The 20,595-nt window shown below is 42.1% G+C and overlaps 1 protein-coding gene across 1 annotated transcript in view; it reads left to right on the top strand.

The window, feature by feature from the left end:
• esr2a (estrogen receptor 2a) overlaps positions 1-20,595 on the top strand; it is a 31,816-nt gene that overhangs the window by 2,917 nt on the left and 8,304 nt on the right. Inside the window, exons 2-4 of the mRNA XM_035794019.2 lie at positions 12,130-12,991; positions 13,423-13,589; positions 20,067-20,183. Of these exons, the coding sequence (XP_035649912.2) occupies positions 12,528-12,991; positions 13,423-13,589; positions 20,067-20,183 (748 nt within the window). The 5' untranslated portion in view covers positions 12,130-12,527. The remainder of the gene's footprint in view (positions 1-12,129; positions 12,992-13,422; positions 13,590-20,066; positions 20,184-20,595) is intronic.

A 20,595-nucleotide genomic window follows, 5' to 3' on the forward strand; every position in this document is an offset into this window, starting at 1 on the left:
ATCAAGAGTTTCAATTAACCATCATGAAAGATTCTACGAAAACCCTTTTATTGTTATTTGCGCGACTCAGGTGGTCCTTAAAAATTTGGTAGGTCTCGTTTTCTGGGTGTTATTTTAACACTGTAGGGCAGGGGTGTCAAACTCATTCCATGGAGGGCCTAGTGTCTGCAGTTTTTTTCCCTTTCAATTAAGACCGAGACAATGAGGTGAGGGGAGTTCTTTAATTAGTGACCTTAATTCATCAATTGAGTACAAGGGAGGAACGAAAACCAGCAGGCACCCGGCCTTGGTGGAATGAGTTTGACACGTGCTGTTGAACCTTATTTGCACATTTCCAAGAGTGCCTTTCGAGTGAATTTTAGAGCTACCAGTACGACCCATGACTGTGTTTGCTAGTGAAAGACATGGTTGTTGCATTCATGAATTTTCAGTTCTGTGACCTTCACCTAGCGAGATCCTAAGTGAATGTGTGTCATTAAAAGTCACATTATGCTGGCTGGCTAAGTGGTGTGTACATAAATATTAGTATCCAGCCAGAGTGGGGATATCCAACATTTTGCATTTTTGTCAATGAAGCTCTACTTCTACTTCCTCAAATTCTGATGAACTTGTGGATACCATTTTTATGTGTCTGTGTGCAGTATGAAGAAAGCAATTGCACTAACGCTAGTTAGTAACTAACTAACATTAGCGTAATGACTGAAAGTCTATGGTAACAGCTAACATGCTAGATAGATTTCCAGTCATTGCGCTAATGCTAGTTAGCATTGGCTCTCAAAACTTCCTCTAACTTCCTTCGTACTGGATGCAGAGACATAACATTTTTATCCATGAGTTCATCTGACTCTGAGGAAGTAGATAAAGAGGCTTTATTGCCAAAATCCCGTAGTGTACCTTTAATTAATTAATCAATCAATGTACATGCAAAAACAGATATCGATTTGTTTTTTCTATAAATCATCCTGCAAAAGAGTATGCTGGGAAATATGACTGATGGATATGGTTTTGGTTAAACTCTGGTTATTAACACAAGTTTTTTTGTGTTAATTTAACTCTCGAATCAACAATAGAAATGTTACACAAAAAATTAACACTAGTTACCACTGGCCAATTTATGTCATATAAAAGGGACAATTAAACAGGCTTCCATATATTTCAAGAACCTTTGTAGAATTCTGAAGAACTGCATATGCCACGTCAATAACCCCTCCACTTAACTCAGTTTCTTTATCAGGCAAGAGTTCTCCAAGGAACCTGAAAGATGTCCTCCAGGGAATTTATTTTATTTTGTACTTTTCCTGTTGAGAAGCAATATACAAGTACACACACGAAATGCCCCCACAACTGCAAACTTCAAGGAGTAGCGCATTCAAGGAGTTGGTCTGATGGTGACTTTGATGACATCGGCCTCCCCCTTGCTTTAGGAACAATAGAGAACAAAAGAGCCCAACCCCACTTGTGCCATGTCATGAGGATACCTGGACCCCCTATTGAGATGACTTTTTTTGTTAAGTAAATCAGGTGTTAAATGAGGTGGAAGGAGACTGAAGTCGGATTTTAAGAGCTGAGGAAGAACCGTTTAAGAAGCTTAATTTTTCAGTTTAGGGTCAGAAGTTTTTCCAGGATTTTTTTCAAACCATATGATCTGATTAGAAAGATGCAAGTCCCATTATAGCCCATTTCAAATCCCAATAAAATTGTATTTAGTCACATGCTCTGAATACAACAGGTATACAGCCCCTAACCAACAATGCAGTTAAAAAAAAATATGGATAAGAATAAGAAATAAAAGTAACAAGTAATTAAAGAGCAGCAGTAAAATAACAATAGCGAGACTATATACAGGGGGTACAGAGTCAATGTGCAGGGCACCGGTTAGTTTAGATAATATATACATGTCGGTAGAGTTATTAAAGTGACTATACATAGGTGATAACAACAGAGAGTAGCAGTGGTGTAAAAGGGGGGGACGATGCAAATAGTCTGGGTAGCCATTTGATTAGGTGTTCAGGAGTCTTATGGCTTGGGGGTAGAAGCTGTTTAGAAGTCTTTTGGGACTATACTTGGTGCTCTGGTACCGCTTGCCTGTCCTTTGCAGAGAGAACAGTCATTTTACAACTGATTAATCCCTTTGTCATACAGTACAGGCTCTGGAGTTTCATCCAGGCTGAATCACAACCGGCCGTGATTGGGAGTCCCATAGGGCGGCGCACAATTGGCCTAGTGTCATCCGGGTTTGACCGGTGTAGGCAGTCATTGTAAATAAGAATTTGTTCTTAACTGACTTGCCTAGGTTACCTTATCATTCGCCCCACCATCTATATATTTTTTCAAAAAGCAATTGGTTCCAAAGAAATGGAAGCCTGAACAAGCCAATGTGTGCGTTTGACAAAGGTTTGCATATTTTTATTACATTTTTTATTACATGATTATTGTGTAATATATATTTCAGTGAAAATATAAGATAAAGATAAATGATAAGATGAATAGGCCCAATTATGGGGGGGGGGGGTCTCCCTTTTAAACCATTCGCTACAGGAGTTGCTTTCAAGTTCTGTGACCGACCGGCTCGATTTGGTCTTTTTTACATTGGATAAAATAGAGTCTCAGAGCTAGAAAATTGTATATCATACACTACAGTTGAGGAACAATGGGAAAGTAATTCTGCTTTGAAAGTTAATAAACTTGTAACCCCACTTTTGAGAAAATGGCCCATGAATGTTTTGGTAAACCTACTAGAGAGCTCTTTGTCTACACCCATTCAGCATCATTCACATCCTCTTAAGCCTTAGTTAGTCCCACCCATCTCTTTGAGGAGTCATATGTTTATTTTTTTATTTAACTAGGCAAGTCAGTTAAGAACACATTCTTATTTACAATGACGGCCTACCCTGGCCAAACCCTAACCCGGACGATGCTGGGCCAATTGGATTCCTAGTCATGGCTGGATGTGACACTGGAATTGAACCAGGGTCTGTAGTGACGCCTCTAGCACTGAGCTGCTGTGCCATAGACCGCTGTGCCACTCGGGAGTCCTGTGAAGCCATGTGCTAAACAGAGTGAGTACGGTAGTGTACTAAACAACCAAAGATTGACACTAAAGGCTGGTTTATACTACGTCTATCGACATGTCTGTAGACAGTTGTCGCAGTGACATCATTCTATTGTCATCCAACATCAAATCAGCAGCCTGGTGGTCCAAAATATCATAAGTGTTGTATTTTATCATCAAACCCATCTGTTTAAAATACATTTAGTATATGTCAATCTAGCAAACCAGGTAACTAAAGTAAACTTTCTAAACAATGTTTTTTTTTTGTTTCTAGTTTGTTAGCTGGCTAGCCAGGTCAAATAATGACCATATCATAGCTGACAGCATCTTAACTTTTGTCAAGATCATTATTTACAAGTTAATGGCGAGCTATTTGCAGAAAATAGCTTATAGTTGCGAGTGTGATGAAATAAAAGCAGGGCAATTTTAGAACTTGGACACTGTCTCGTTGGCCTAACGTTATATCCTAATTTGACTTAGGTGCAGGTCAAGTTGTTCTTCACATTAGTCTCTGCAGGTAGCTAACCAACTAGGTGCAATGTTAGCTTTCTGACAAAATTTGAAATGTATAATAATTGAAAATGTAGCTAGCTAGACTCTTACCCATATACATGGATGATGGCGTCTCCCTCTCTGTCATCAATATTCTCAACAACCTTTTTGTTTCTCCCATTTATCGTTTGTCATGTTCTGTTCTTTCCTTCTCATCTTTGACATGTCATTGAGAATCAGCCAAGCCTATTTGGGGATCTTGGAACACAGTCAAAATTCATAGGATTTATTGGCCTTATGCCATGTAGTTGTAAATTAGACAAATGCCTTTGCTCTAGGAAGCATGTTGGCCTATTGTAACGGTTGTCTTTAGGTGAAGGAGAGTCAGACCAAAATGCGGCGTGGCTATTGCGATCCATGTTTAATGAAACAAAGTAAACACGAATCAAATACAAAAACGTACCACGAAAACCGAAACAGCCTAATACTGGTGCAAAGTAACACAGAGACGGTAACAAGGACAATCATCCACAAAACCCAACACCAAACAGGCTACCTAAATATGGTTCCCAATCAGAGACAATGACGAACACCTGCCTCTGATTGAGAACCATATCAGGCCAAACATAGAACTAGACAAACTAGACATGTAACATAGAATGCCCGCTCAGCTCACACCCTGACCAACCAAAACATAGAAACATACAAAGCAAACTATGGTCAGGGTGTGACACCTATATGTGGGGGTGTCCTGTTTTTGTAAAAAAAAAAAAAACCCCAAGGTCAAATCTCCAACCATTACTTTTCAGTCTTTTTGGGTCAGCGAATGCCTGGTACAGTACAACAAGGATGAGGTTTTGGTTGTAATTGAGAAACGCGCTGTACAAATCTTCAAACGGCAACGCCTGTGCATGACTGGTTTGAGCAGATTTTCTCTAGAAGCTGTGTGCTTTCAGCTAGTGGAGTGTGGATACTTAAACTGGGAGGTGAATATGGTTTGGGATTGGAGTTAGTGGGCTTAGGGATATTCAGGGCAGTAGTCCAAAGTACCTCTTAAGTCATTTTGCTGAGTGAAATTAAGTACTGTACACTTTTCGACTTCCTCTAAGTATCTCAGGGATAAGGGTCCTTGCACCCCTCCCCAGTAGTTTTACACACGTAAGCTCAGTGAGGCAGATGAGAGCCTCAGAAGCATGGATTCAATGTAGAAAATGCTCAGGCAAGTAACCGTCTAGCTGGCTATTGGCTCACCTCTTTCATTTTTGGGTACGGTTAGATGAAAGTAATTTGGTGTATGGATGTGCAACAAATGCAAACATATAGTTGATTCTTAAAGGGGAGATTGAACCCTGATCTCCGGTGTGAAGGCACATGTGCTTTTTGCCAGCTCTGCTATGACATTTGATGTTTTTATCTATATATCCTATCTATTCCCGGGTTCAATTTGGCTCGGAGTTGCTGGGTCTGTGCTAGCCTGCTGAGCTAAAGCCTAGGCATTTGCTGAGAAAGCCAACACAAACATTTGGGTTTTGTAGTTGTGCTGTAATGTGTAGGGGCACGAGGCTGGGGTTTCTTGTATCTCTGAATTGGCCAAGTAGTGGCATGATGGTATAAGGTGATGTTGGATTAGTGTGGGTGTTATAACATCAGGCATGTGGGATGAGGTGCCGTTTTTTGGGGTTGAATAGCCAGTGTGCACAAGTCTGTCCATTAGGAATCTTCTGCCGAGCACTTTAGATTGGGCTAATGTGCAGCAAAGCTCTCCAAATAGGGAAAGTAAATGTGTTGGTTGGTCTTCTATAGATGGTGTTGGCCCTGTATCTTATCCATACTCAGTAGGCTTAGTAGGTGGGAGTTGCTCTCTCACGCTTCATTGCCAGCTGTTTTCAGGACTGAGTAGTGGGGAGGCTGCTTTCAAGGCAAGGTCACTGCTTCAAACGAAACACCAAAAGTCCCCCTTCATGTGCTTTCGCCCTGAAATAATAATTAAGGATGCAGAATGCTCTAGTAATTGTGCTTTATGTATAAAAAATACTTAAAATTGGCAACAAAAAACACCAAGGCCATTAATATCCCAAACTTCAATCAACTTGGATTTATAACATTTTAAAAAAATGAATATTTGTATGACTGTATGATTTTGCTATATGTTTGTCCTCTATTGCCTGTGTTTTGCAAGGGCCAAGTTCAAGTGTATGATTTTGATAATCTAGACCAGAGAAATCTAGATCAAAATTTACATTTAAAATGCAGAACTGGTGCCGAACTGTGCTCAAAATATATTGTTCACTGCAATCTGATAATTTCCAAAAAACAAGAATAAGTCTTGGACTACATTAGAGCTGGGCGATAGGGCCAAAAATCCATATGGCGAAAAATGTCCTGAATTGATGCGATAACGATAAATAGAATGATACTTTAAAAAAGAATGTATCCTTTAAACTACTGCTACTAGTTTGATGGTTGTTGCCATCAATTGTCCCATTAACAAATCACCCATATATCACCTAATCACCCAACGTATTTCATTTCAAACTTCACATTTCTCTAGAATAGTCTACTTATCGTAATGAACGCTATCAGAAAAATGCCTGCGACAAGTGATCATATGGTCGATGTTGAAAATTTCCGATTTATCTTCCCAGTTCTAGACTACATGTGGATTTATTCAAGACCGATGTATTATTCTAGACAGAGTTCTCAGTGTTGAAATAGCACAGCTAGACAATACACTGGCTCGTCTGTACTCAAGCTGGGACGGACAAGACTAAATGAGAAATCGCTGTTGAACACCCTGAGACAGAGGGCAGCGAGCATACACTGTTTGGCGGGAATTGGTGACTTGCGAGTCCGACTGCACAGCAACAGTGGTAGCGGCAGCATGAATCGGTGTATAAACGAACCAACACGACCTCATGGCTCCTCCTTGTCGCTAATCTCTTGTTACATTTGTAGAGGACATGGATTTACCGTGGAAGGCTTCACACTGGGTAGAGTGGGATATATTTCTGACAAACCCCTGGACCTACAGTATAGCGCTACCTCCAACACTAAGATTTACCATTGCATTAGGTTAGTTAAAATAAAGCCCTAGGAGCGCTTGTTGTCAGTAAGTGATTTGTTTTACACCACAGATAATTAAAGTAGCTAGCTAACCAGCTAATAGAGTTATTAAATTGGTTTACATTTCTGCTCTACTGCTCCTGTCCTATTTTGCTAGCTGTCATAACTGCCTCACATGGAACCCAAACCGGCTGCGCACGTGCGCCATCGTGCATAAATGTATTTTGTCCCACCACACCAATCGCGATCACGACACGCAGGTTAAAATATCAAAACAAACTCTGAACCAATTACATTAATTTGGGGACAGGTCGAAAAGCATTAAACCTTTATGGCAATTTAGCTAGCTAGCTTGCACTTGCTAGCTGATTTGTTCAATTTAGCTAGCTTGCTGTTGCTAGCTAATTTGTCCTGGGATATAAACATTGAGTTGTTATTTTACCTGAAATGGACAAGGTCCTCTACTCTGACAATTAATCCACACATAAAACGGGCAACCGAATCATTTCTAGTCATCTCTCTTCCTCCTAGGCTTTTTCTTTTCTTGACTTTATATTGCGATTGGCAACTTTCATAAATTAGGTGCAACACCGACCTCGTTCGTCTTTCAGTCACCCACGTGGGTATAACCAATGAAGAGATGGCACGTGTGTACCTGCTTCTATAAACCAATGAGGAGATGGGAGAGGCAGGACTTGCAGCGCGAACTGCATCAGAAATAGAACTGACTTATATTTTAGCCCATGGCAATGCAGACGCTCGTTGGCGCGCACGAGCAGTGTGGGTTCAATTTAATAATATAGATTTCAAAATGTATTTTGCAAAATTCACGCACACGCGACGCGAGTGGTGTAGTCAGCCTGTCATGCGTCCAAAACGTGATGGGATGGTTTCAGCTATGTTTACATTTTGGGCATTGGGATGTGTGCATATTCCTAGCCTGTTGAAGTAGCAGTGAAAGTGTGCCATATAGCCTTTGCTAAGGGGAAACACTAAACAATGATTTACATTTAAGAATGATTAACCTCTCCTTGGAACTGTGTTTCCCAGCAACACATGGGTCATAAAAGGTGACAGACGCCTGCTACCTGAGCTCGTCTGAAACATGTGTGTGTCTGTGTGTACACACCAATGTGGGTATGTCTTCTGTCACAGTGCATACATTTCTGACACACTATTTACACAAAAGGCTGGTAGCAGCACAGGGTCAGCCTTACAGCATCAATCACCCTTACAGCAGTTTAGGGGTTAAATGTCTTGCTCAAGGCCGCAATGGCACTAGGGGATGGCACCAGCCCTGGGTATAGTATATTTCAACTACATAATCTAGCTGTGCTTGCCTGGTTTGCCATTGTAAGGTGGTAGTAGTAATTCTTAACTGAGACCTGAACACTTACATTAGCTCCATAAACAAATGCCTAGCCGTTATCTCAGCAGGCTAATACAATTTTGCAGTGTGCATGAGACCCGGGCTTGAACCCACCTAGTCAGTAAGATCAGTAATTATCTGGTTCACCCACCAGATTTTCCTACTAAAAAAGTGGGCCCCCTACCAGCCACGCTTAGTAGCTAGAGATGACCCTGCATGTGTCTGTCTGTTTTTTGTTTCTATATATGTCTACCCATTGGGGTTAAGGTACGTTTATTTTGGCTGGCTTCCCATAAAAACTGCACTCAGAGCACTGGACTGTCGTAATGTGAGACCTGCACCAAGTCAGACGTCCTGCAGTGTCACAATCAATCAATACACGGAGAAGACCCAGTATTTATCAATTGCACAATTAACAGTTTGTAATCAGTAATGTAACTTTTGGATTACCCAAACTCAGTAAGAGGCATTAGAAGATGACAAAATAAATATTACCGATCTATTGCAGGATAAATCAATGTTGGAGATTAACATAGTTGGCCATACATGGATGTTGCATTTGACTTTAAGGGATGGTTATGTAGGCTTTTTCTAACCCACCTCTTTCTACTACAGACAATAATACGATTATGCTATATCTTTACCTATCAAAAACAATTCTTTATAGGCAGTTTATAGTTCTTATATTCAACCATTATTGGGTTAAAATACACATATAGCCTACATTTGTGATCAGCCATGCACAACAACTAACATCTGTAAATAGCTAAATTACAGTGGAGCAGTGTGATTCATAACAATGCTGTATGTAGATATTAATAATAAGTGATCCGTATCGCCCGTAGGCTATACTGCTGTCATTCTTATCTCCAAGCGTTTAATCAAGTTGGATAATCTTTGGATGCCGACAGCAGTCGCACCATTGGAAGACAGATTGGACTATAGCCTAAAAAAGGTCCATTCCTGCTTTTTTCCCCACAATCCATCAAGCACATTTGATGTGTCATCATAGTGGTCTCGTGACTTTCTCGGGCTGAAAAACATAAACTTGCGCCTTTTTCCTATGCTGATTTGAATGTCATTGAGATCAGAAAGGTGTCAAATAATTTCTGAATTGAAAAGTAATCCGAGAAGTAATCATAAATTTGTTCAAAAGTATCTGTAATCTGATCAACAATATTTTTGGTGGTAATGTAAGTTTTTTGTTGTTGTTTTTTGTTGTAATTAGTCCCCAACCCTGTCTATGTTTTTGTGTATGCGTGTGCGCTCTGTTGGTTCCGTAAAGGCTCTGACGCCAAACTCATGTGACAAGGGCTACAAATGATCATGGATTATAAAGGGAAAACCAGCTGTGTGGCGAACAACGATGCCTCTCTCAGAGAGGAGCTAAATGTTTTTTTTAATTCTCCTGTCGAATTAACCCCGATCCTCCTACGAGGGCCCCCGCTGCTCAAGAGGACTATGAGATCGGTGTGGCCAGCGTGGGTAAGACTTTCACCCGTGTGAATACTCTCCAGATGGTATCCGATATGCGCAGACCAGCTGGCTGGTGTGTTTCTTAGGACATATTTAACCAGTCTGTAATCCCCTCTTGCTTCAAGATGTCCACCATTGTCCCTGTACCCAAGCAACCAAAGGTAACCTGCATAAATGTATATTGCCCTGTAGCACTCTGTCATCATTAGGTGATTTGAGAGGCGGGTTAAGGACCATATCAGCTTAGGGTTGCATGGTATACCGAAACAGTACATTTTCGATACTAGAACATGAGAAATGTCTCTGTAATATAATTTATTCTGTCAAGTATCTCACGTCGTCTACTGATTGAGAGAGGATCAAGTCTGTCTATTAGCACAGCTGATGTCCCCGTACAGCGCGAGAGCACCGTGCCTGCTCCACTTACTTATTGCTAGCCTTCCAGTGAGTTCAGTAATTCCTCATGGGTGTCTGGGCTGCATTACCACTTATGCAGCGCAGAAGTTATCACACTTGAATAATGCAAAACACCATGTATAAATGTTGAAACTGTTAATTACTGTTCCCAAAACAATGTCCAGTACAGGCTAGAACACTGCAAGGCTGGAAGATATCAGTAGCTTCCAGCTTTGTAGGCAAACTTTCCTTGCTAGCTTACAGCTGAAGCCAACATCTATTCTCTACCCGAGTACATTGTTTGTGATAACATTACGCAAAATATTGCTGATTTTCAAAAATTAGGAGTTCAGTTAGTCTCCCATGCCTCTCATCTCTCACATCTTTGCTCGAGCCTTGAGCTAACTTTGTGTGAATGGTGTCAAGGGTATTAAAGGGAAAGTGCACATTTTTAGGAAAACAACCTCTCCCTCAACATCAGCAAAACCATCGCGGACTACAGGAAACAGGGGTGAACACGCCCCCATCTGCATCTACGAGGCTGCAGTGGAGAGGGTCAAAAGCTCCTCGGCGTGCACGTCACAGAGGGTCTGACATAGTCAAATCACACCGACACTGTAGGCGCATCAGTGCCTCTTCAACCTCAGACGACTGAAGAAATTTGGCATGGGCCCTCAGATCCTCAAGAAGTTTAATAGCTGCACCATCGAGAGCATCTTGACCAGCTATATCACCGCCTGGTATGGCAATTGCACCGCCGTCAACCGCAAGGCTCTACAGAGGGTGTGTGCGGGCATTTACACCAGACGGTCTCTGAGGAAGGCCCGGAAGATCGTCAATGATCCAGTCACCTGAGCCACTCTGTTATCATCTGGCAAGTGGTATTGGAGCATCGAGTGTCTGACCAACAGGCTCCAAGACAGCTTCGAGACACACACACACACACACTAAAGTATGCATGAGAGCACCAGCTGTTTTGGAAGACTGTGTGGTCACGCTGTCCGTAGCCGATGTGAGAAAGACCTTTAAACAGGTCAACATTCACAAGGCCAGACATACAGGTGAGAGGAGGGGGATGAATGAGCCAATTGTAAACTGGAGATTATTCAGTGACCGTGATGGTTTGAGGGCCAGATTGGGAATTTAGCCAGGACACCAGGGTTAACACCCCTACTCTTATAATAAGTGCCATGGGATCTTTAATGACCTCAGAGAGTCAGGACACCTGTTTAAATTCCCATCGGAAAGACGGCACCCTACACAAGGCAGTGTCCCCAATCACTGCCCTGGGGCATTGGGATATTTTTTTAGACCAGATGAAAGAGTGCCTCCTACTGGCCCTCCAACACCATTTCCAGCAACATCTGGTCTCCCATCCAGGAACTGACTAGGACCAACCCTGCTTAGCTTCAGAAGCAAGCCAGCAGTGGTATGCAGGGTGGTATGCTGCTGGATATGTACTCAGAGCATGCACTGACCAACTGGAAGTGTTTTCATTGACATTGTCAACCTGCCGTTTTGGACGCGCTCTGGTACCTCTTGCCGTGCAGTAGCAGAGATAACAGTTTATGACTAGGGTGGCTGGAGTCTTTGACCATGTTGAGGGCCTTCCTCTGACATCACCTGGTAGGCTGTCTCATTGTTGTCGGTGATCAGGCCTACCACTGTTGTGTCATCAGCAAACTTGATGATGGTGTTGGAGTCGTGCCTTGCCATGCAGACATGAGTGAAGAGGGAGTACAGGAGGGGACTGAGCACGCACCCCTGAGGGGCCCCCGTGTTGAAGATCAGCGTGGCGGATGTGTTGTTACCTACTCTTACCACCTGGTGGGCGGCCTGTCAGGAAGTCCAGGATCCAGTTGTAGAGGGAGGTGTTTAGTCTTTGACCTTTGATCGTTTTCATTTTTCAATACTCGACAATATTCTTCATGGTTTGATGAGATGTTAACTATGTCTGTAGCCACTGTCAGTACTTGAATAAGGTCTCATTTACAAAGAGTGCTATAGTGAGTGGAGCTGTGGAGGTTATCTGAGTAGTGTTGAAAACCTGGGTCGTATTCAGTAGGCAGAAAAACTGTCCTGTCATAAAATGAATTTTAAAAAATTAAAGGAGATTGGATAGTGCAGTCCCCTTTTTTAAAAATACAAAAAAAAAGTTATGGAACATCTTCGGTTTTGTGCATAGAATGTTCTTGGCTCTTAATAATTTGTTTGAGTTTAATGTATGATGTTTTAGTGAAGTGCTCTGTTTGACACAATCCTTTTCTCTCTTTCCCTTCAGTTGGAATCCCCTGATATCGGAGACCCTGCCATTGTGTCATTTTTTGATGTCAGAGATCCATACACGGATGGATTGCTACTCCACTTATCGATTCTGGGAAAAAGCCACGTCCATGTCTGGTGACACAACCCCTGAAACCGTGTTCCATGCTGATGATGCATTACAGCCAGATCCTCTTGTAGACTTCCTATAGTCGAGTCTTGCTAAAATTCTCATAGACCTCTGCTAAAGCCTGCTTTGAGATCTCCTACAGTTGGGACCATAAGCACATGTCTAGGATCAGCTTTTCCTCCCCCAATTATAATCTCAATCATTAATGAAGGAAAAATTCACAACTGACCTTAAATCAGCTTCAAGGGACACTGTCATCCTCCTACTGGGAGTGGTGTGTCTCATTGATGTCACAATATAGAAGACTCCCTGGCGTGCCTTCAGAGCTCCCGCAGTCGCCAATGGCTGCGTCTCCACTCCCAGAGCGTGACTCTGCGACCCTTCTGAAGCTGCAGGAAGTGGATCCCAGCCATGTTGGCCGCGGTGGCCGCATCCTCTCGCCCATCTTCAGCGCCCCGTCCCCGGCGCTGCCCATGGAGGCCCACCCCATCTGCATCCCCTCGCCATACACTGACATCGGGCACGACTTCAACCCCTTGTCCTTCTACAGCCCCACTCTGCTGAGCTACGCTGGGCCCGCGCTCTCTGACTGCCCATCCACCCACCAGTCCCTCAGTCCCTCCCTCTTCTGGCCCCCCCAAGCTCACATGGGGCCTCCATTGTCTCTGCACCATCGGCCCCAATCTCGCCCACAGCAAGGCCAGCCAACCCGAGTGTCCTGGGCGGAGCCCCACGCCCTATCTGAGAGCAGGTAGGAAGGAAACTGAGTTTCTTCACTCCTTGCAGGCTTTTGCCCTAGCCAAGCACTAACAAACCTGATTCTACTTATAAATTGGGCAAAAGCCCCCACACATTGCAGACCTCCAACTGCTGCATTTCATTAGAAAATTCAGAGCCTATTCTTTGCGAAGGGACTAGATAGGTGTGAGTCATTTCTCTATCTGGTTTCCGCCACAGAACAAGAATTTGATTATATTTACAGTGTTTTCTTCATATTGCTTTCACCTATCCAGTCCTGTTAGATCTGTGATGGTGAGTCAGTAAGGTCAGAAGGGAGGGGGGAACTTTGAAAGGTTTATTCATGAATGTCATTATAAAGTTTTACCCTTGTTTTGTATGGTTTTCAAAACATCATCAGTCATGTTGTCTTTGCTGTCTGTATTCTCTCTGTGTGACGGACAGCAAGCCTCTGAGGAAGCGCTCGCAGGAGGGTGAGGAGACGGTCATCTCGCTGGAAGGGAAGGCTGAACTGCACTTCTGTGCCGTGTGTCACGACTACGCGTCGGGCTACCACTATGGGGTGTGGTCCTGCGAGGGCTGCAAGGCTTTCTTCAAGAGGAGCATCCAAGGTAGTAAGGGCTCAGTGTTCCAGATCATGCACATACAGTGCCTTCAAAGTATTCATATCCCTTGACCCCTCATTTTGTTGTGTTACAACCTGAATTCCAAATCTCATAATGACAAAGTAAAAACATGTTTTTAGAATTTGTTGCAAATGTATTAAAAATTAGATACAGAAATATCTACATTAAGTAAGTAAGTATTCATACCTCTTTGCTATGATACTCCAAATTGAGCTCAGGGGCATCCAATTTCCTTTGATCATCCTTGAGATGTCACTACAGCTTGATTGGAGTCCACCTGTGATTGCTTGGACATGATTTAGAAAGAAACACACCTGTCTATACAAGGTCCTACAGTTGACAGTGCATGTCAGAGCAGAAACTACACCATGAAGTCCAAAGAACTGTCTGTAGATCTCCAAGATTTAATTGTGATGAAGCATAGATCTGGGGAAGGGTATAAAACTATTTCTCAAGTGTTGAAAGTTTAAGAGCACAGTTGCCTCCAAAAAATATGGAACGACCCAGACTCTGCCTAATGCTGGCTGTCCAAACAAACTGAGCAACCAGGAAAGAACGACCTTGGTCAGGGTGGTAACCAAGAGCCCAATGACCACTCTGACAGAACTACAGAGTTCCTTAGCTGAGATGAGACAACCTGCCAGAAGGACAATATTCTCTACAGCACTTCACTAGTCTGGGCTTTATGGGAGTGGCCAGATGGAAGCCACTCCTGAGAAAAAGACACATGACAGCACGCCTGGAGTTTGCAAAATGACATGTGAAAGACTCTTGAGATCACAAGGCAAAATATGGTAAGGATAAAGGGGGAAATGAATGGAGCCAAATAAAGTGAAAACCTTAAACCTGCTTCAGAGTGCAAATGACCTCAGACTGGGGGCAAAGATTTACTTTCCAAGAGAACAATGACCCCAAGCATACAGCCAAAGCAAGCTGGAATGGCTTCTGAACAAGAATGTAAAAGTCCTTGAGTGGCCGAGCCAAAGCCCAGACGTGAATCCCATTGAAAATCTGTGGAAAGACTTGACTATGACTTTTCATCGCCGCTCAACAGAGCTTGAGAAAATCTGCAAGGAAGAAGGGGTGAAAATCCCTAACTCCAGATGTACAAAGCTGATACAGACATACCCAAGTTGACTCAAAGCAGTAATCGCAAGTATTGACTTGGGTGTGAATACTTATGTAAATGAAATACTTCTGTATTTCGTTTACAAAGAAATTGCTACAAAATGTAAAAACATGTTTTCACTTTGTCATTATGAGGTATTGTGTGCAGATGGGTGAGAAATTGTAATTCAATCAATTTTGAATTTGGGTTGTAACAACAAAATGTGGAATAAGTCAAGGGGTATGAATACTTTCTGAAGGTATTGCAGGGTGGAATTCTGTATCGAGTTAAACATGCGTAAATGGAACACAATTCTATTTTTATGCACTTTTCTCTCAACCCGTTTTCTGACCTTGAATTTAAGCAGGAGAATAGCATGCTCGTCACACGTTATCCGTTTGGGGTGGAGATCAAAGACATGAAGGTGTGGAGGAGGTGTGTCTACACATAGTCTGTGTTCTGACCTTGATTTAATTCCCTCATAATTCCACCACCTTACGATGAATAAGCTTGAGCAACCTGTCCGGAACAACATCAACCGAATTTTTTTTTTAGATAGAAATAACCCCATTCTCCATGCAATGTAATTTACAAATTGATAAGAGCTAGGTACAGTGGGGCAAAAAAGTATTTAGTCAGCCACCAATTGTGCAAGTTCTCCAACTTAAAAAGATGAGAGAGGCCTGTAATTTTCATCATAGGTACACTTCAACTATGACAGACAAAATGAGAAAAAAATCCAGAAAATCACATTATAGGATTTTTTATGAATTTATTTGCAAATTATGGTGGAAAATAAGTAATAAGTATTTGGTCAATAACAAAAGTTTATCTCAATACTTTGTTATATACCCTTTGTTGGCAATGACAGAGGTCAAACGTTTTCTGTAAGTCTTCACAAGGTTTTCACACACTGTTGCTGGTATTTTGGCCCATTCCTCCATGCAGATCTCCTCTAGAGCAGTGATGTTTTGGTGCTGTTGCTGGGCAACACAGACTTTCAACTCCCGCCAAAGATTTTCTATGGAGTTGAGATCTGGAGACTGGCTAGGCCACTCCACGATCTTGAAATGCTTCTTACGAAGCCACTCCTTCGTTGCCCGGGCGATGTGTTTGGGATCATGCTGAAAGACCCAGCCACATTTCATCTTCAATGCCCTTGCTGATGGTAGGCTTTGTTACTTTGGTCTCAGCTCTCTGCAAGTCATTCACTAGGTCCCCCCGTGTGGTTCTGGAATTTTTGCTGACTGTTCTTGTGATCATTTTGACCCCACGGGGTGGGATCTTGCGTGGAGCCCCAGATCGAGGGAGATTATCAGTGGTCTTGTATGCCTTCCATTTCCTAATAATTGCTCCCACAGTTAATTTCTTCAAACCAAGCTGCTTACCTATTGCAGATTTAGTCTTCCCAGCCTGGTGCAGGTCTACAATTTTGTTTCTGGTGTCCTTTGACAGCTCTTTGGTCTTGGTCATAGTGGAGTTTGGAGTGTGACTGTTTGAGGTTGTGGACAGGTGTCTTTTATACTGATAACAACTTCAAACAGGTGCCATTAATACAGGTAACGAGTGGAGGACAGAGGAGCCTCTTAAAGAAGAAGTTACAGGTCTGTGAGAGCCAGAAATCTTGCTTGTTTGTAGGTGACCAAATACTTATTTTCCACCATAATTTGCAAATAAATTCATAAAAAATTCTACAATGTGTTTTTCTGGATTTTTTTTCTAATTTTGTCTGTCATAGTTGAAGTGTACCTATGATGCAAATTACAGGCCTCTCTCATCTTTTTAAGTGGGAGAACTTGCACAATTGGTGGCTAACTAAATACTTTTTTGCCCCAATGTAAATGAGTACGTCGTTTGGACAAGGGGATTGTGAATATCAATGACAATTGTTTTAGATCTATTTTACCTTCATGATCGCTGGAGACATGTGACACCAGTCATATGAAACCTATTGTTTCAGGGATGGAACAACTGAATATGGCAACTTTCAAGATTAATCAAACCACTGTATTATTGATTCACCAATATATTTTGTGCCGAAAGGCTCTCCCCCCAAAAATGCAGAACTTTCCTAATCCTAAATAATACACAAGATCAGAGTATTTTTTCCCAAATAACAAACAAGTATTTGTATATTTCGATGGCTTTCTTTCCACTTCTGGATTTAGATTCTGAAGTGTGACACAACCGCTGAAATATTTTGAACCGCTCTCTTCATATATTCTAGTGCATGTTTATGCAACCCTGTTCCTGGAGTTCCGTAGGAATTGTACCGCAGGATTTTGATCCAACTAGGCACCACACGTGACCAACTGATTTAATTGATCAGTTCAGGGATAAATTCAACACACCTGGTCTTCCAGGTCGATTAAATCAAAAACATTAAGTGCCTGCACTCCAGGACGAGGGTTGCCTGTCCTGGAGAGCTGGTCTGTCGATAAATTCAAATGAAAGGTATTTAAAGGGATGGTTTTCAATAAATGTATGGAAAACTATATTGAATGAGAACTCTATAAGAAAATCTATAGGCCAGCAAGTGGGAGTGTTTTCAGCAGTTTAAATAAATTCATGAATAGGACACACACAAACACAACTCTGCAGCTTTAGTGAAGTGTCAACATACCTGATTCAACTAGTCAAAGTGTGTGAGTAATGAGTAGAGTTGGACATATGACTGGTTGGCTGGAACAAAAACCTGCACCCACAGTGGTCCTCATAGGGTAACATTGCCCACACCTACTCGAGATGAAGAGGGGGAAAGAGGGAAATAGTGAGGTTCTTCAATAGATAATTTCACATCAGAAACACCTTCTGCTTTTACAACTTATTTACCACTAATCATATAAGGTCATCAGTGACAGTCCTCACAGATAGCTTGTGTTGTCAATCCTATTGGGTGTCTTTCTTCTGCTATCTTTGGGCCAGATTTACCAAGGCCAGGATTCAATCCAATCGTGCTTTGTCAACGATATGTATTTTAAAGACAATGTTTCTGCGTTCCCAGAAACCACATTCACTGTAAACGCTGCATGTTGGAAATGACCATTAAATGGCACGTTAACGACAAAACGTGATCGGATTGAATCCCGGCCTAAGCATTTAGCACCACTATATGCTGAAAAAGAAATTAAATATTGAGGATAGAACAAAAGGGTAAGGATACGGCCACATTGAGATGCATGACCACGGATGAAATTGTTCATCAATTGTCAGTTTTTGTCAGTCAAAAGTTCTCAACTGGGACAATCTACATACAGTTGAAGTTGGAAGTTTACTTACACCTTAGCTAAATACATTTAAACTCAGTTTTTCACAATTCCTGACATTTCATCCGAGTAAAAATTCCCTGTCTTAGTTCAGTTAGGATCACCACTTTATTTTAAGAATGTGAAATGTCAGAATAATAGTAGAGAATGATTTATTTCAGCTTTTATTTCTTTCATCACATTCTCAGGGGGTCAGAAGTTTACATCCACTCAATTAGGTTTTAGTAGCATTGCCTTTAAATTGTTTAACTTCGGTCAAATGTTTCAGGTAGCCTACCACAAGCTTCCCACAATAAGTTGGGTGAATTTTGGCCCATTCCTCCTGACAGAGCTGGTGTAACTGAGTCAGGTTTGTAGGCCTCCTTTCTCGCACACTCTTTTTCAGTTCTGCACACAAATTTTCTATAGGATTGAGGTCAGGGCTTTGTGATGGCCACTCCAATATCTTAACTTTGTTGTCCTTAAGCCATTTTGTCACAACTTTGGAAGTATGCTTGGGGTTATTGTCCATTTGGAAGACCCATTTGCAACCAAGCTTTAACCTCCTGACTGATGTCTTGAGATGTTGCTCTAATATATCCACATCATTTTCCTTCCTCATGAAGCCATCTATTTTGTGAAATGCCTCAGTTCCTCCTGAGGCAAAGCACCCCCACAATATGATGCTGCCACCCCCGTGCTTCATGGTTAGGATGGTGGTCTTCGTCTTGCAAGCCTCCCACTTTTTCCTCCAAACATAATGATGGTCATTATGGCCAAACAGTTCTATTTTTGTTTAATCAGACCAGAGGACATTTCTCCAAAAAAATACGATCTTTGTCCCCATGTGCAGTTGCAAACCGTGGTCTGGCTTTTTTATGGTGGTTTTGGAGCAGTGGGTTCTTCCTTGCTGAGCGGAATTTTAGGTTATGTCGATATAGGACTCGTTTTTCTGTGGATATAGATACTTTTGTACCTGTTTCTTCCAGAATCTTCACAAGGTCCTTTGCTGTTGTGCTGGGATTGATTTGCACTTTTCACACCAAAGTACGTTCATCTCTTGGAGACAGAACGCGTCTACTTCCTGAACGGTATGACGGCTGCGTGGTCCCATGGTGTTTATACTTGCATACTATTGTTTGTACAGATGAACGTGGTACCTTCATGCGTTTGGAAATTGCTCCCAAGGATGAACCAGACTTGCGAAGGTCTACCATTTTTTTTTTGTGAGGTCTTGGCTCATTTCTTTTGATTTTCCCATGATGTCAAGCAAAGAGGCACTGAGTTTGAAGGTAGGCCTTGAAATTAATCCACAGGTAGACCTCCAATTGACTCAGGCTAATTGACATCATTTATCAGAAGCTTCTAAAGCCATGAAATAATTTTCTGGAATTTTCCAAGCTGTTTAAAGGTACAGTCAACTTAGTGTATTGTAAACTTCTGACCCACTGGAATTGTGATGCAGTGAGTCATAAGTGAAATAATCTGTCTGTAAACAATTACTTGTGTCATGCACAAAGTAGATGTCCTAACCGACTTGCCAAAACTATAGTTTGTTAAGAAGACATTTGTGGAGTGGTTGAAAATGTGTGTGTGTGTGTGTGTGTGCGCGTGTGCATGTGTGTTTGTGTGTGAATCTCACATCTTAAAGGGATTAAAAGGAGACAAGCCAGGAAATGCTCTGCCAAAGTCCTCTCTCATTTCTCTCCACCCCATGGCAAAATATGTAGAATTGCACGAAATGAACTCTAAACGTACATTCTTTCTCTCCACTGTCAAGAGGGGTCTGTAAAAATGTTTTGTTCCCAATGTGGTGGTGGGGGGAGGGGGGATGTTGCACATGTGGGTACACAGACCCACGAGCAACTGCCTTCCCTCATGAGTTCAGATTGTTTTAAGTTGCCCATCCCTGAAGTAGAGGAACTTTTCCTCTCTCTCTCTCACTCTGACCTTTTACATTTGTTTTCTTGTATTTAGCTGCCAATGTACACATGGAATAAAACTAAACAAATGTTTATATTCCTTTTATCTCTTCTCTCCCTATCTACCCTTTGTAAACCCCCTCTCTCTCTCTCTCTCTCTCTCTCTCTCTCTCTCTCTCTCTCTCAGGTCACAATGACTACATCTGCCCGGCGACCAACCAGTGCACTATCGATAAGAACCGCCGCAAGAGCTGCCAGGCGTGCCGCCTCCGCAAGTGCTACGAAGTGGGCATGACAAAGTGTGGTACGTGTCTCTCTCGCTTTCCTTACTACCCCTCCCTCCCTTTATCCTCCTTGTCTTCTACCTCCTTCACACCCTAATCCTCACATCCTCACCCTAATCTTGCCAGTGGTGTTATTCACAAAGCATCTCAGATCAAGCCCCCCCCGCCCTAACATATAATCATATTTATTATGACCTACGACAAAAATGATCCTGATCAGTACTCCTACTCTGAGACGTTAAATACATACAGCTTCTATATAGTCCAGTGTGTGGCCAATGTTTGTGTCCAGTGCCTTAGAAATAGTTCATTTTTGATATGTGAATATTCCCCACTGGCTAGACTTTGCTCTCACAAAAAAACTGAATCTACGATATAGTTACATACTCACACACATGCTCGCCCGGGGACCCACACATTCACACACGTTTG

The sequence above is a fragment of the Oncorhynchus keta genome, chromosome 19 (genome assembly GCF_023373465.1).
Source record: "Oncorhynchus keta strain PuntledgeMale-10-30-2019 chromosome 19, Oket_V2, whole genome shotgun sequence".
Lineage (NCBI taxonomy): Eukaryota > Metazoa > Chordata > Actinopteri > Salmoniformes > Salmonidae > Oncorhynchus > Oncorhynchus keta.